The sequence below is a fragment of the Scyliorhinus torazame genome, chromosome 15 (genome assembly GCF_047496885.1).
Source record: "Scyliorhinus torazame isolate Kashiwa2021f chromosome 15, sScyTor2.1, whole genome shotgun sequence".
NCBI classification, from domain to species: domain Eukaryota; kingdom Metazoa; phylum Chordata; class Chondrichthyes; order Carcharhiniformes; family Scyliorhinidae; genus Scyliorhinus; species Scyliorhinus torazame.
This window is the reverse complement of record NC_092721.1, coordinates 140294879-140312420: the sequence shown is the minus strand read 5'-3', so window position 1 is coordinate 140312420 and position 17542 is coordinate 140294879. Positions and strand designations below refer to the sequence as shown.

The 17542-nt window shown below is 46.2% G+C and overlaps 1 protein-coding gene across 2 annotated transcripts in view; it reads left to right on the top strand.

Annotated features, from left to right (window-relative positions):
- Positions 1–17542, top strand: part of xpo4 (exportin 4) — a 207546-nt gene that overhangs the window by 118873 nt on the left and 71131 nt on the right. Inside the window, exon 10 of one of the 2 annotated variants that reach the window (XM_072476834.1) lies at positions 8713–8889. The exons of the other annotated variant lie outside the window; for it this stretch is intronic. Within the exon in view, the coding sequence (XP_072332935.1) occupies positions 8713–8889 (177 nt within the window). The remainder of the gene's footprint in view (positions 1–8712; positions 8890–17542) is intronic. 2 annotated transcript variants of the gene reach the window in all.

Here is a 17542-nt window from a genome sequence, read left to right as displayed (position 1 = left end):
CGCCCGCACACCACCTCATCTGCTAGCAGTCCTACATCCACTCTCCATTGCGGGCACTGGCCCCCCCCTCCTTACTCACCCGTAAATCAACCCAGTGTGGGGCATGATCCGACACAACAATTGCCGAATACTCTGCATCCAAAACCCCTGCCAGCAAAGTCCACTCAAAACGAAAAAATCAATCCGGGAGTACACTTTGTGTACATGAGAGAAAAAAGAAAATTCCTTCGCTCTTGGTCGTCCAAACCTCCACGGATCTACCCCCCCATCTGTTCCATAAACACCTTCAGCTCCTTTGCCGCAGCCGGCACCCTCCCTGTCCTCGAACTACTCGACCGATCCAATCTTGGATCTATAACCGTATTAAAGTCCCCCACCCCGTGATCAGCCTATGTGTGTCCAGGTCCAGGATCTTCCCCAGCACCCACCTCATAAACTCCACGTCGTCCCAGCTTGGTGCATAAATATTCACTGATACCACCAGCATCCCCTCCAGCTTCCCACTCAGCATAACATTTCTCCCCCCCCCCCCCCCCCCCATCCCGGGAATCTGCCACTATGCTCCCTACTTCGAATGACACCCGCTTATTGATCAATATTGCTACCCCCTAGTTTTAGATTCCCCTGAATGAAGTACCACCTGCCCAACCGACCCCTTCCTCAGCTAGTCTGATCCACTATCCTCAGGTGTATATCCAGTAGCATTGCCACGTCCACCTTCAAACTCTTCAAATGCACAAACATGCGAGCCCTCTTGACCGGCCCATTCAGCCCTCTCATGTTCCATGTGATCAGCCTGTTCGGGGGGCACCCCACCCCAACACCCCTCTGCCGATCAACCATCACCCTTCTTAGGCCAGCCTCCAGCCCACGTCCCGTGCCTCCTCAGGCCCGTCCTCGCGTGTCCACCATCATCGACCTCCAATTTGTCTGCACACGCCAGTCCCTTCCCTGTCAGCAGAACAACCCCCCCCCCGCCCCCCATAAGAATAACAATCCCAACCCCCCTCAACAAACTGATCACCTGCTCGTCCCCCACTATACCTCCGTGAGCTAGCCCGCCCAGCTAACCTGGTAGCCCCCGCCCATGGTGCCAAGCATACTATCCTCCCCACTGATCTCCCTACCCCCCCCCCCCCCCCCACCCCCCCTTGCTCGAACATACATATGCAAACATTACAATCCCCAACACAAAGAAGAAAATTTCACCCACCATCCACCATTAAGAACAAAGATAACCCGCATACAAAACTGAGTCACGGCCCAAATCTTAGTGCAAACAACACATACAAAACCCAAAAAGAACACAGCTACTCGCCCCCAAGTTCAATGTCCTCCATCACCTGCCAGTCCCCTTTATGCTGAACTTAACAAAGTTCATCGCCTAATCTGGCCATCCAAAATAAAGTTCTTGGCCCTCAAAAGTGACCCACAAACGAGCTGGGTACAGCATGCCAAACTTCACCTCCTTCTTAAAGAGGACCGATTTCACTTTATTGAAACTCGCCCTTCATTTGGCCAGATCCGCACCCAAGTCCTGGTAAATACGGAGCTCACTATCTTCCCATTTGCAGCTCCTCATCTGTGGGCCACCTCAAGAACTGTTCCTTGTCCAGGAACCAGTGCATTCGTACCACCATCACCCTCGGCAACTCGTTCTTCAACAGCATCCTTATCAGCACTCTGTGCGCCCTGTCCACCTCCAAGGTACGAGCAAACACACCTTTCCCCAGCAGCTTCTCGAACATACGCGCCACATATGCCCCTGCATCCAATCCTTCGCTGCCCTCCAGGAGGCCAACGATCCTCAGGTACTGCCTGTATGACCTGTTCTGGTGGTCCTTCATCAGCCTCATCTCTGCTGCCATCGCGGCTAGCTGGTCAAAATGCTCAGCAACCGCCTCTTCCACCTTCTTAATTGCCTGGCCCTGGGCTTCCAATCTCTGTTCCACACGGTCAATCCCCGCCGTAATCGTATCCAGGTATTCTTTTCTTTGCTGAGCAAAGCTCTCCTGGAGAAAGACCACCAGCTACTCCGTTGACCACTGGGCCGGCAATTTCGGTCCCTGACCCTCCGCCATATTTTTCTGTGCTGCAGACTCCACTCCCTTCTTCGACCAACGATCTCTCCTTTTCAGACCACTTCTGGTCCACTAATCCATACACTGATGGGGAATCCTACTCCTCGCCCTCGCCAATCTCCTGTTTTGTCGATCAAGTCCCCCATAAGTCGGGGAAAAAAGGTCCACCACGAGGGGGAGCTGCCAAATAAGAGATCACTCACTCCATGGCGGCCACCGGAAGAGAGGCTTTCAGTAAGTTTTAAGGAGGGTGTTTGAAATGTTAGTAATACCAGATTGCACAAACCTGTAAATATATTTTCCAAGAGACAAAATGAAAAAAAAGTAATAAAATTAGAGTACCCAATTATTTTTTTTCCAATTAAGGGGCAATATTGTGTGGCCCATCCACCTACCCTGCACATCTTCGGGTTGTGTGGGTGAGACCCGTGCAGACATGGGGAGAATGTGCAAACTCCACACAAAGAGTGACACGGGGCCGTGCTGCCTGAAGAGCTGAAAATTGTGTATCAGCATATCACAATTTTGTATGCAAGAATATGGAGTGTCTTTGCAGTTCGTGTCAATTATACATTGTTCTGATTTCATATCATGGGTTCGTTGCCAATTTCATCTCTTTATTTTTCTCTCAATTTGTAAAATTTAATGTTAATCTCTATTTGCAGTACATTTTTCTTCCCATAAATTTAGAGTACCCAATTATTATTTTTTTTCCAATTAAGGGGCAATTTAGGATGGCCAATCCACCTAACCTGCATATCTTTGGGTTGTGGGGATGAAACCCAGGCAGACATGGGGAGAATGTGCAAACTCCACACGGACAGTAAACCAGGGCCGGGACTCGGACCCGGGTCCTCAGCGCCGCAGTCCCAGTGCTATCCACTGTGCCACATGCCGCCCCGTGCAGTACATTTTAGTATCATTCACAAATGGTTCTAGTTCTCGATGTGCTGGCTAAAAGAATAGTGCCTACTAATTTCTGTTTTATGGTAACATTCCTACCTACTGCAAAATGTATTTGCAACATGGTCATATGAAAAATGAGCGATTTTGTACTGGCAGGACATTAAGAAACTAGGTTTAGGAGTCGGTTGGGCATGCTTTTTGATAAATTCCCAAGTGTTTGAGTTTACAATACCATCCCAAGATTCTTTCCCAAACAGGAAGGATTAATAGGCAATTTGGTTCTATCTTCACACAACTGCTACCCACCTCACATTGATAGGAGATTGCAAGCATTCTTAAAGAATGGTATGTAGTATTATAGGGAAAGGAGAAATTGGGTTATAAAACACAGTTGAAGAAGCTAAAAATGTAGCTAGATTTGTAAATGAACAAAATCAAATCCACAGATTCTGTTGTACATATAAAAGAAAATTCCTGCTCCCATGTACATTGGCACCATTTCAATTTTGCTCAGACAGTATTAGCAGTCTTTTTCATTTAAACTGAGTTGCATTTTTTAATATGCATACTTATTGTGTAATGACGAGGTTCTGCACTATTTTTAAAACATGTTGGAAATTAAATGTTGTGGGCAGCATGGTGGCCTAGTGGTTAGCACAGCTGCCTCACGGCGCTAGGGTCTCAGGTTCGATCCCAGCTCTGGGTCACTGTCCGTGTGGAGTTTGCACATTCTCCCTGTGTCTGCGTGGGTTTCGCCCCCTCAACTCAAAAATGTGCAGGTGAGGTGGATTGGCCACACTAAATTGCCCCTTAATTGGAAAAAATAATTGGGTAATCTAAATTTAAAAAAAAAAAAAGAAAAGAAATGAAATGTTAAATTGTAAGTATTATATATTATAAAGACTAATGTTCCTTCAAGGCATTCTCACTCCAGCTGCTATTGGTATTTGTAAAATAAACATATCCTGCTATAAATAAGACTTGTGGGTTGGTTTTAATAATCCTAGATTTAAACCTTAAGCATGCTTGTTCATATCTGCAGCATATTTTCGTTTCCAATAGGATCCATGGAGAAAGAGAAACCTAAAAGAAATATGATAAATAAATTGACTTCATTATTTGCTCACTCAAATATATGGAAGATCCAAACTGTTCAAACTCTGAAATCTTTACTTAACACTTATAGTTCTTACAGTTAGGTGGCTTTACATAGAACATAGAACATACAGCACAGAACAGGCCCTTCGGCCCACGATGTTGTGCCGAACCTTTGTCCTAGATTAATCATAGATTATCATTGAATTTACAGTGCAGAAGGAGGCCATTCGGCCCTTTGAGTCTGCACCGGCTCTTGGAAAGAGCACCCTACCCAAACTCAACACTTCCACCCAACACCAAGGGCAATTTGGACATTAAGGGCAATTTATCATTGGCCAATTCACCTAACCCGCACATCTTTGGACTGTGGGAGGAAACCGGAGCACCCGGAGGAAACCCACGCAGACACGGGGAGGACGTGCAGACTCCGCACAGACAATGACCCAAGCCGGAATCGAACCTGGGACCATGGAGCTGTGAAGCAATTGCGCTATCCACAATGCTACCGTGCTGCCCTTATGAACAAATAAATCTACACTATATCATTTTACCGTCATCCATGTACCTATCCAATAGCTGCTTGAAGATCCCTAATGTTTCCGACTCAACTACTTCCACAGGCAGTGCATTCCATGCCCCCACTACTCTCTGGGTAAAGAACCTACCTCTGATATCCCTCCTATATCTTCCACCTTTCACCTTAAATTTATGTCCCCTTGTAATGGTGTGTTCCACCCGGGGGAAAAGTCTCTGACTGTCTACTCTATCTATTCCCCTGATCATCTTATAAACCTCTATCAAGTCGCCCCTCATCCTTCTCCGCTCTAATGAGAAAAGGCCTAGCACCCTCAACCTTTCCTCGTAAGACCTACTCTCCATTCCAGGCAACATCCTGGTAAATCTTCTTTGCACCTTTTCCAGAGCTTCCACATCCTTCCTAAAATGAGGCGACCAGAACTGTACACAGTACTCCAAATGTGGCCTTACCAAAGTTTTGTACAGCTGCATCATCACCTCACGGCTCTTAAATTCAATCCCTCTGTTAATGAACGCGAGCACACCATAGGCCTTCTTCACAGCTCTATCCACTTGAGTGGCAACTTTCAAAGATGTATGAACATAGACCCCAAGATCTCTCTGCTCCTCCACATTGCCAAGAACTCTACCGTTAACCCTATATTCCGCATTCATATTTGTCCTTCCAAAATGGACAACCTCACACTTTTCAGGGTTAAACTCCATCTGCCACTTCTCAGCCCAGCTCTGCATCCTATCTATGTCTCTTTGCAGCCGACAACAGCCCTCCTTACTATCCACAACTCCACCAATCTTCGTATTGTCTGCAAATTTACTGACCCACCCTTCAACTCCCTCATCCAAGTCATTAATGAAAATCACAAACAGCAGAGGACCCAGAACTGATCCCTGCGGTACGCCACTGGTAACTGGGATCCACGCTGAATATTTGCCATCCACCACCACTCTCTGACTTCTATCGGTTAGCCAGTTCGTTATCCAACTGGCCAAATTTCCCACTATCCCATGCCGCCTTACTTTCTGCATAAGCCTACCATGGGGAACTTTATCAAATGCCTTACTAAAATCCATGTACACTATATCCACTGCTTTACCTTCATCCACATGCTTGGTCACCTCCTCAAAGAATTCAATAAGATTTGTAAGGCAAGACCTACCCCTCACAAATCCGTGCTGACTATCCCTAATCAAGCAGTGTCTTTCCAGATGCTCAGAAATCCTATCCTTCAGTACCCTTTCCATTACTTTGCCTACCACCGAAGTAAGACTAACTGGCCTGTAATTCCCAGGGTTATCCCTAGTTCCTTTTTTGAACAGGGGCACGACATTCGCCACTCTCCAATCCCCTGGTACCACCCCTGTTGACAGTGAGGACGAAAAGATCATTGCCAACGGCTCTGCAATTTCATCTCTTGCTTCCCATAGAATCCTTGGATATATCCCGTCAGGCCCGGGGGACTTGTCTATCCTCAAGTTTTTCAAAATGCCCAACACATCTTCCTTCCTGACAAGTATTTCCTCGAGCTTACCAATCTGTTTCACACTGTCCTCTCCAACAACATCGCCCCTCTCATTTGTAAATACAGAAGAAAAGTACTCGTTCAAGACCTCTCCTATCTCTTCAGACTCAATACACAATCTCCCGCTACTGTCCTTGATCGGACCTACCCTCGCTCTAGTCATTCTCATATTTAGGCAATTATTTACTTTTTGCCTTTGTGACAAGTATAACTGTATAGGCAATATCTCCCCTGACATAAATGATCAAACTTCATTCAGTATACATTACTCAGGATTTGTCCTGCCTCAGCGCTTTATAAGGAGGTATTAACAGTGTAGTTCAATTCTGTAGTTTTGACCATTGATATAGGAGAAAGACATTCTTTTTAAAAAAATATATTTTATTAAAGTTTTTAAACACAGTTTTTTCCCTTACAAATCCAAGAAATAGAAATAAAAGTAACATGATAACTGCAATAAAACATTGTGTAACTAACATGGTAAACTAACCAAATAACACGAAGTAATACTCCCCCCTCTCCCCCTCCAAAAACCCAAACAATTTACCCCCCCTCCCCCTCCCCCCTGGGTTGCTGCTGCTGGCCGTCTATCTTCCCTCTAACGTTCCGCTAGGTAGTCGAGGAACGGTTGCCACCGTCTGGTGAACCCTTGAGCCGATCCTCTCAGCGTAAGCTTCATCTGCACTAGTTTTATGAACCCTGCCATATTGTTTATCCAGGCCTCCAGTCCGGGGGGTTTCGCCTCCCTCCACATGAATAAAATCCTACGCCGGGCTACTAGGGACGCAAAGGCCACGACATCGGCCTCTTTCGCCTCCTGCACTCCCGGCTCATCCGCTACTCCAAATATGGCTAACCCCCAGCCTGGCTTGACCCGGACCTTCACCACCTTCGAGATCACTCCCGTCACTCCCCTCCAATACCCCTCCAGTGCCGGACACAACCAAAACATGTGTGTGGTTCGCCGGGCTTCCCCCGTACCTCCCACACTTGTCCTCCACTCCGAAGAACCTGCTCAACCTTGCTCCCGTTATGTGTGCTCTATGCAGCACCTTAAATTGGATCAGGCTAAGCCTGGCACACGAGGAAGAGGTATTTACCCTGCTTAGGGCATCAGCCCACAAACCCTCCTCAATCTCCTCCCCGAGCTCCTCTTCCCATTTTCCTTTCAGTTCGCCCACCAACTCCTCCCCCTCTTCTCTCATCTCCCGGTATATCTCTGACACTTTGCCCTCCCCGACCCACCCCCCCGAAAGCACCCTGTCCTGGATCCCTTGTGTCGGGAGCAGCGGAAATTCCCTCACCAGTTGTTTTGTGAACGCTCTCGCCTGCATATATCTAAAGAAATTTCCCCGGGGCAGCTCATACAATTCCTCAAGCGCTCCCAAGCTCGCAAACGTCCCGTCTATAAATAAATCTCCCACTCTCCTAATTCCTATCCGGTGCCAGCTCTGGAATCCTCCGTCCAGCCTCCCTGGGGCAAACCTATGGTTGTTCCTGATCGGGGACCACACCGAGGCTCCCAGCACACCCCTCTGTCGCCTCCATTGCCCCCAGATACTTAATGTTGCCGCCACCACTGGGTTCGTGGTAAATTTTTTTGGGGAGAGCGGTAGTGGCGCCGTCACCAGCGCTTTTAAACTCGTCCCTTTGCAGGACTTCATCTCCAACCTTTTCCACGCCGCTCCCTCTCCCTCTATCATCTATTTACGAATCATCGCCACATTGGCGGCCCAGTAGTAGTCGCCCAAATTCGGCAACGCCAGTCCCCCTCTGTCTCTGCTACGTTGTAGGAACCCCCTCCTTACCCTCGGGGCCTTCCCTGCCCACACGAAGCTCGTGATGCTCCTATCTATTTTTTTTAAAGAAGGCCTTAGTGATCAGTATAGGGAGACATTGGAACACAAATAGGAACCTCGGGAGGACCATCATCTTAATTGCCTGCACTCTGCCCGCCAGTGACAGCGGCTGCATGTCCCACCTTTTGAAATCCTCTTCCATTTGTTCCACCAGTCGTGTCAGATTGAGTCTGTGTAAGGTTCCCCAGCTCCTGGCTATCTGAATCCCCAGGTATCGGAAGTTTCTTTCCACTCTCCTTAGCGGTAGGCCATCTATCCCTCTACTCTGGTCCCCAGGGTGTATCACAAAAAGCTCACTCTTTCCCATGTTAAGCCTATATCCCGAGAAATCTCCAAACTCCCTCAATATCTGCATGACCTGTCATCCCACCCACTGGGTCCGTCACATACAGCAGTAGGTCATCCGCATAGAGTGACACTCTGTGTTCCTCTCCCCCTCTAATCACCCCTCTCCATTTTCTGGAGTCTCTCAGCGCTATGGCCAGTGGTTCAATTGCCAACGCGAACAGTAATGTAGGAGAAAGACATTCTGACAATCAAAAATAGGGTTTTAGTGTACTGGTCTTGGTATGGACTTTCAGAACAGTGGTGGAAAATGCTTAGATCCTACAGTTGTGGAGATTTTTTTTGCCTGAAGAAATGAATGTACTTTTGCTTCTATAAATTGAATAATTTACTAAAGAGTGACTGATGCAACATATTTATTTATAGTTGGACAAAGATGACATGGTGTACATGGAGGCGTACGATAAACTGCTTGAGTCGTGGCTTACACTTGTACAAGACAATAAGCATTTCCATAAAGGGTTTTTCACGCAACATGCTGTGCAAGTTTTTAATTCCTACATTCAATGCCATTTGGCAGCACCAGAGGGCACAAGAAACTTGGTGAGTCCTCCTTAAAGGTTTGCTTCATTTTTTTCTTACCTTTCCTCTTCTAGTATAATTGATGTAGAGGATTATATTTTTTTCAACTAGGATAAATATTTTAACTTTAGTGAAGTAGAAAATTGGGGCTATTTAGCATAGGGCTAAATCGCTGGCTTTGAAAGCAGACCAAGGCAGGCCAGCAGCACGGTTCAATTCCCGTAACAGCCTCCCCGAACAGGCGCCGGAATGTGGCGACTAGGGGCATTTCACAGTAACTTCATTGAAGCCTACTTGTGACAATAAGCGATTTCCATTTCATTTTTTTTTCAAATAATTTATTCTTTCTCTGGCTGTTCTTGTTTTGGAGGGTGCCAACTCTCTGAATTCTATTGACGTTTGGAAAGAATCTTACAACTCAGAGATATTTTGCTTTTAACAATGCAAAGCTACTTTGAATGAGATCATCCGATATTCATATTTGATTTGAAATTTTCCCTATGATAGTGTCCCTTCATTGTTTTCGTCCCATTATTTCCCCATGTCTCAAAGGTGTTGGCTCCATGGGTGCAGTTGCATGGAGACTAGGTGCCTTCCAGTGGAGTCATTGTTTATGTGAACTTTAACAAGTGACTGTTCAGGCAGTTTGACATTTTGTGGGTATCACAGCTGAATATGATCCTGTCGTTATGTGACCTGTGGCATGCAGTTTCCAGCAAGGTCAATGGACAGCAACAGAGGTCTTTTTGACTTCCTTAACCCTGGAAGATTTAAGCCAAATGTACCACTGCAATGGCTATTCCATCTGAGATCGGATAACAGCATGCATTGGGAAATGTGTGGACAGGCTTGTTCAGTTACATGCTAACTTTATCAACTGAGCCATATGGGAATCGCCAAGTAGATTCTAGTTTGAAAAATCAAGTATTCAATACTTGGTAGCTTAATGTGTGTGGCAAGAGACACTGTATGGATCAGCTTAAGATCAAGTTTCATGTTAATTATGACTCCAGCTTGTACTATTCTGCATGATGTGCTTTTGGTGATGGATGTGGTGTTGAAGTAGACTTGGAGAACCAAAGCTGCTTGTTAAATATCTTCACTAATGTTGAGTGAAAACTTTTATCAATAGGCATTTCTTTCACGCAGTAAATTAATGTTGTGAGATTTTTATTTGTTCTTGGGATGTGGGCATCTCTGGTAAGATGACCATTTATTGTCCATCCCCAATTGCCCTTAAGTAGGTGGTATGCAGTCCATGTGGTGCAGGTACACCCACAATTGGAAGGAAACTTGGAGGTATTGGTGTTCTCATATTCCTACTGCCGTTGTCCATCAGATGGTAGAGATTGAAAGTTTGCAAGGTGCTGTGAAAGGAGCCTGCGTGAGTTGCTGCAGAACATCTTGCAGATGTTTCTGGTCAATGGTAGCCCCCAAGATGTTAATAATGCAAGAAACGGCAATGGTAATGTTGGTGAATGTCATGGAGAGATGATTAGATTTTCTCTTGTTGGAGGTGGTCACTAATTGGCACTTGCATGGCACCAATGTCACTTGCCACTTATCAGCCCAAACCTGAATGTCGCCCAAATCTTGCTACATGCAGACACCAGCCAGCATCAGGTTCTGAGGAGCTCTGAATTGTACCGAACACTGTGCGAACACTGCAATCGCTGTGCGAAAGTTTCAACTTTGGACCTAATGTTGGAGGAACTGTAATGTGATGAAGCATTGGCACTGCTGGCTGAAGTTGATTGTAAATGTTTCAGCCGTATATTTTGCACTGATGTCCTGAGCTTCCCCATCATTGAAGATGAGGATGTTTTCACAGCTGAATGTGGCAGGACTGTGACATACAGTACAGAAGGAGGCCATTCGGCCCATTGAGTCTGCACCAACCCACTTAAGCCCTCACTTCCACCCTATCCCCGTAACCCAATAACCCCTCCCAACCTTTTTGAATACTAAGGGCAATTTAGCATGGCCAATCCACCTAACCTGCACGTCCTTGGACTGTGGGAGGAAACCGGAGCACCCGGAGGAAACCCACGCAGACATGGGGAGAACGTGCAGACTCCGCACAGACAGTGGCCCAGCAGGGAATCGAACCTGGGACCCTGGCACAGTGCTATCCACTTGTGCTACCGTGCTGCCCTGAAAACATTATATGTAATTAATTGCCTGTGGGATTGTTTAGCCTGGTCAAGAACATGATGCATCCACCGTTCAGCACACGTGGGCATGTGCTTTAGCTTCGCCAGGTTGGCACCTAATTGATGCCCTTGGCACTCCTTATTGCACCAAGAATTGATCCCTTGTGTTTACGGTAATGATAGAGAAAGGTATATGCTGGGCCAAGACATATCAGATTGTGTTAATTCTGCTGCTGATGGCACACAATGCCTCATGGATACTTAGTTTTGAGCTGAGAACCCGGTTCTGCGTCTCATCAATTAACACCGTGGCAATGCCATACAATGTAATTGAAGGTGTCCTCAGTGTGAAGATGGGATTTTGTCTCCACAAAGTCTGTAGTAGTCTCTCCTACCACTACTGTTATAGACTAATACATCCGCGACAGGTAGATTTGGGAGGACAGGATCACGTACGCTTTTCCCACTTATTGCTTCTCACTGTCTGCTGCAGCCCCAGTCTGACAGATATTGCCTCTGGAGTTGGCCAGCTTGGTCAATCTGTGGTTTTGCTGCTGATCCGAGGGCCCAGAGTGCATTCTGTGCCCTTGCCACCCTAAGTACTTCTTCCAAGTGGTGTACTAATTCATCAGGTTAGGGAGGGCCATAGGTGGTTTTCCTGAAGCGGTGAAATATCATGGGGATTGTTGTCACCACTGGACTCCCAGGACCAATCTGTCCCTACAGTTTACCACTGTGCCAACTCTTCTGCTAGGTCTGTACTGCCAGGAAGAGTCTGGGGCTGTTGGGTTCAATTTGGTGAGTATGACCAAGTCAGGCTGTTGTTTGGCTCATCTGTGGAACGATTCTCCCAATTTTGGTGCAAGTCCCTAGTTGTTGGTGAGGAGGGTTTTGCAGGGCTGACTGGGCAGTGTATGCCGTTGTCATTTCCTGAGACTGGGCCGATGCCAGATAATCTGTCTGTTTTATTCTTTGAATTTTCTGTAATGATTTAATACAACTAGGACATGTAAGTTGAGAATCAATCTGGAGTCGCATGTAGGCCAGGCAAGGACTGTGGATTTCCTCCCCATAAGGACATTAGTGAACCAGACAGTTTTTGTGACAATCCAATAGTTTCATGATCATTATAGCATTTTGTTGCAGATTTATTAATTAGTTGAATTCAAATTCTTCCAGCTGCCATGGCAGGGTTTAAACTTCATGCCTCCAAAGCATTAGTCCAGATTCCTAGATTGCTAACCTAGTAACATTACCACCATGCTACTACTGGATAACGAGAGATATTGTAGGCCTCGTCAAAAAGAAAAAGGAGGCATTTGTCAGGGCTAAAAGGCTGGGAACAGACGAAGCCTGTGTGGAATATAAGGAAAGTAGGAAGGAGTCAGGAGGGCTAGAAGGGGCCACGAAAAGTCATTGGCAAATAGGGTTAAGGAAAATCCCAAGGCTTTTTACACGTACATAAAAAGCAAGAGGGTAGCCAGGGAAAGGGTTGGCCCACTGAAGGATAGGCAAGGGATTCTATGTGTGGAGCCAGAGGAAATGGGAGAGGTACTAAATGAATACTTTGCATCAGTATTCACCAAAGAGAAGAAATTGGTAGATGTTGAGTCTGGAGAAGGGTGTGTAGATAGCCTGGGTCACATTGAGATCCAAAAAGACGAGGTGTTGGGTGTCTTAAAAAATATTAAGGTAGATAAGTCCCCAGGGCCTGATGGGATCTACCCCAGAATACTGAAGGAGGCTGGAGAGGAAATTGCTGAGGCCTTGACAGAAATCTTTGGATCCTCACTGTCTTCAGGTGATGTCCCGGAGGACTGGAGAATAGCCAATGTTGTTCCTCTGTTTAAGAAGGGTAGCAAGGATGATCCAGGGAACTACAGGCCGGTGAGCCTTACTTCAGTGGTAGGGAAATTACTGGAGAGAATTCTTCGAGACAGGATCTACTCTCATTTGGAAGCAAATGGACGTATTAGTGAGAGGCAGCATAGTTTTGTGAAGGGGAGGTCGTGTCTCACTAACTTGATAGAGTTTTTCGAGGAGGTCACTAAGATGATTGATGCAGGTAGGGCAGTGGATGTTGTCTATATGGACTTCAGTAAAACCTTTGACAAGGTCCCTCATGGTAGACCTAGTACAAAAGGTGAAGTCACACGGGATCAGGGGTGAGCTGGGAAGGTGGAGACAGAACTGGCTAGGTCATAGAAGGCAGAGAGTAGCAATGGAAGGATGCTTTTCTAATTGGAGGGCTGTGACTAGTGGTGTTCCACAGGGATCAGTGCTGGGACCTTTGCTGTTTGTAGTATATATAAATGATTTGGAGGAAAATGTAACTGGTCTGATTAGTAAGTTTGCAGATGACAAAGGTTGGTGGAATTGCAGATAGCGATGAGGACTGTCCGAGGATACAGCAGGATTTAGATTGTTTGGAGACTTGAGCGGAGAGATGGCAGATGGAGTTTAATCTGGACAAATGTGAGGTAATGCATTTTGGAAGGTCTAATGCAGGTAGGGGATATACAGTGAATGGTAGAACCCTCAAGAGTATTGAAAGTCAAAGAGATCTAGGAGTACAGGTCCACAGGTCACTGAAAGGGGCAACACAGGTGGAGAAGGTAGTCAAGAAGGCATACGGCATGCTTGCCTTCATTGGCCGGGGCATTGAGTATAAGAATTGGCAAGTCATGTTGCAGCTATATAGAACCTTAGTTAGGCCACACTTGGAGTATAGTGTTCAATTCTGGTCGCCACACTACCAGAAGGATGTGGAGGCTTTAGAGAGGGTGCAGAAGAGATTTACCAGAATGTTGCCTGGTATGGAGGGCATTAGCTATGAGGAGCGGTTGAATAAACTCGGTTTGTTCTCACTGGAACGAAGGAGGTTGAGGGGCGACCTGATAGAGGTCTACAAAATTATGAGGGGCATAGACAGAGTGGATAGTCAGAGGCTTTTCCCCGGGGTAGAGGGGTCAATTACTAGGGGACATAGGTTTAAGGTGAGAGGGGCAAGGTTTAGAGTAGATGTACGAGGCAAGTTTTTCCACACAGAGGGTAGTGGGTGCCTGGAACACGCTACCGGAGGAGGTGGTGGCAGTAGGGACGATAGTGACATTTAAGGGGCATCTTGACAAATACATGAATAGGATGGGAATAGAGGGATATGGACCCAGGAAGTGTAGAAGATTGTAGTTTAGTCGGGCAGCATGGTCGGCACGGGCTTGGAGGGCCGAAGGGCCTGTTCCTGTGCTGTACATTTCTTTGTTCTTTGTTCTACCCTCTTCGGTCATCAAACACTGGAATACTTTCACAAAAAAATCATAACTATTACTGCTTAAATAATTTCCAGTTAACACATTGTGGTGGGCTTATTTTGACAAGGTTATCAATCAATATTTAGTTTGAGTCTGATCAGCTAGGTCAGGGATGTGCTTTGGCAGTTACTGAGAGCCCATTTTGTACGGTAATGCACTCGAGGGCTGTATATATAAATCCTGAGGCAAGTAATATTCTTCCCATACTACTTTTAGGGACTATCCAGCAAAGATTTACCATCGATGTGCCATCTGTCAATGTACTCTGTCGATTATTCTTGTGTCTACTATGTACGTTACTGTGTATGTTTCTCGGCTGCAGAAAAATACTTTTCACTGTACTTCAGTACGTTACAATAAATCAAATCAGGATTTACTGAACTATTTGCCTTGGTTGGGAAAAGACTCCATCTAATCTGGCACTACTTAGGATAATTCCCTGGCCTTGCTTTAAGTTTTGGTATGATATGGTTTCCCCCCACCTTAGTTCCTCCATCTTTTGGTGTCATTTTGTCTCAGTGATACCACTCTTACCTTGGAGTCAGAAAGTTGTTTGTTCATAAGAAGTAGGTTTCAAGAGCACATAAGTTGACGAGAGGTATTCGTGCAACCCATTGCAGATGAATTCTCAAATGTGAAACTGTGTTCAAAGGATTCGTGTCTAAAGTGCCGTGCAGCTGTTAGTGTTACCAGTTGTAAGTTGGAGGTTGAATTTGCATCATGCTACAAGTATGGTCATTCATTGTAAACATTGAAAGAGCTGTAAATAGGGGCAGCATGTTGGTGCAGTGGTTAGCATTGCTTACTCACGGCGCCGAGGTCCCAGGTTCGATCCCGGCTCTGGGTCACTGTCCGTGTGGAGTTTGCACATTCTCCCCGTGTCTGCGTGGGTTTCGCCCCCACAACCCAAAGATGTGCACGGTAGATGGATTGGCCACGCTAAATTGCCCCTTAATTGGAAAAATGAATTGGATACACTAAATATTTTTTAAAATGAGCTGTCAATGTTGTCTTGAGTACTTTGCATTGGGCAGTACTAAAAGAGTAACAGGTCATGAGGAAAATTTTGTGGCATGTGTACTTGGGACAGTTATTTGATCTTGGAATGTTTAAGATGGCTCTAATTTGGCAGCTTTTCTGACATCTTCCATCTTTCCACATTTAGAGTCAGGTACTCAGGCCATTGCTATGTTTGCCCATCCACTTTCTCTGGCTGTGATTTTGCATGTTTTTCTGAGGATACTAGCCCTATATGGAAAGAGTCCTTTGGCAATGTCCATCCAATTTGATTTTAAGGTAGATTGGGGAATCTGTGTATGTAAAGGTAAGGAACTTCAATTTTAAATATGGCAGGATTTGCCACTTCCCACTCTTCAAAAGCTGTCTAACTCTTGCTCTGTTCTACTTCTATGAGCAGCCCTCTCTGTTACCTTGCCCAAACAATCATATATAAGCCTGGATAAATGTTTTTTAGTTTAAAATGTATTTTATTACAAACATGTTTCAAACAGGTTACAGCAAACAAACACCCCAGGAAACATGCTTCCCAACAATCAACTATACAGTCTCTGCAGATTTTTCTCCTTTTTTACCCCCCCCCGCGACAAATAGCCCCTCAAACACGGTCACAAACATTCCCCACCTTTCCTCAAACCCCCCTGAAGAGCCCCTTAACTCATACTTTATCTTCTCTAATCGTAGGAAGTCGTACAGGTCACCCAACCAAGCCGCTACCCCCGGTGACGATGCCGACCGCCACGCCAGCAAAATTCGCCGCCGTGCAATCGCCTGGATCAATGTTAGTTGATTATTCAGTTCTGCACGTGTAACAGCTAAGTCCAGTCTTGTCTGAATTCAGATTGGCAGGAGTTCCCCCGATAATCATCGGGGAATCGCCTGGGACCCCCCCCCCCCCCCCCCCCCACCCCATCCCCCAACAACTACCGGGGGTCAGCTCTTTCAAGTACAGAATAAATAGTTGCCATATCCAGTAGAACCCCTCAATTGCCCCCCTCACGGTGTACTTAACTTTCTCGAGATATAAAAATTCCATAAGAACCCCCAGCCTTACTGAGGCACTGGGTGAAGAAGCTGACCTCCACCCCATTAGCACCCGCCTTCGAGCAATCAGTGAGGTGAAGGCCAGGACATCAGCCCCCGCCTCGGTCTGTAGTTCTGGCAGGTCCGATACCCCAGACATGACACCTAAGGGACAGGGCTTCAGTTCAATTTGTAGAAATCGTTGACATGGTGCTAAAGAACTCCACAAGCGTAGGTCATGACCAGAACATGTGCACATGATTAGCCGGGCCCCTCCCACAATGCTCACACTCATCCTCCACTCCCGTGAACAACTGTCCATCCTAGACTTTGTCAAAGGGACCCTATGCACTACCTTCAACTGTATCAACCCTAATCACATGCACAAAGTCGTTGCATTCACCTTCTGCAGGGCCTCGCATCACTCCCCATTCTCCAATTCCAACCCAGCTCCTCCTCCCACTTAGCCGTTGCCCCCTCCACCGCCATAATCCTACCATTAAACTCAGAGGTACTCCTCTCCTCCATCCCAGCCAGTGACAGTACCCTCACCAACCATGAGGACAGCGTCACCACAGGGAATGTCGGAAAGATCATTTTTGTGACATTACTTTTTTTTAAAAAAATATTTATTAAAGTTTTTTAACACAATTTTTCACCCTTACAAACAATAACCCCCCCCCCCCCCCGCCCCGTAATAAAATAGAAAGGAAACGCACATAGCAAGATATATACATGGTAAAACGATATGTTACAGAGCTTTGTACACTGGCTCCCTCCCGTACATGCCAGTTTCCCAAATCTTTCATGGGTGAACGGGATTTGTTTTTGGAGGGGCGATTTATGAGCCTGGAGGAGTTGTCGGAGAATTTCACAGGGGGATACGTTTAGGTTTCTACAAGTTTGTAATTTCACAAAAAGATCCAGTGGAGGGGATGGTGGAGGTCATGCAGACTCTAGGGGAGTTTGGGGATTTTTTGGGCTAGAAGCTCAATGTAGGGAAGAGTGAGCTTTTTGTAGTACAGGCAGGGGACCAAGAAAGGGGGATAGGCCGTTCCAACACCGAACAAACCGTTCCAACATCGCAAACAAATACCCCCATTCTACCCTATCAAATGTCTTCTCGGCATCCAATACTACACCGGGGACAGTACCACGTTTAAAAGCCGC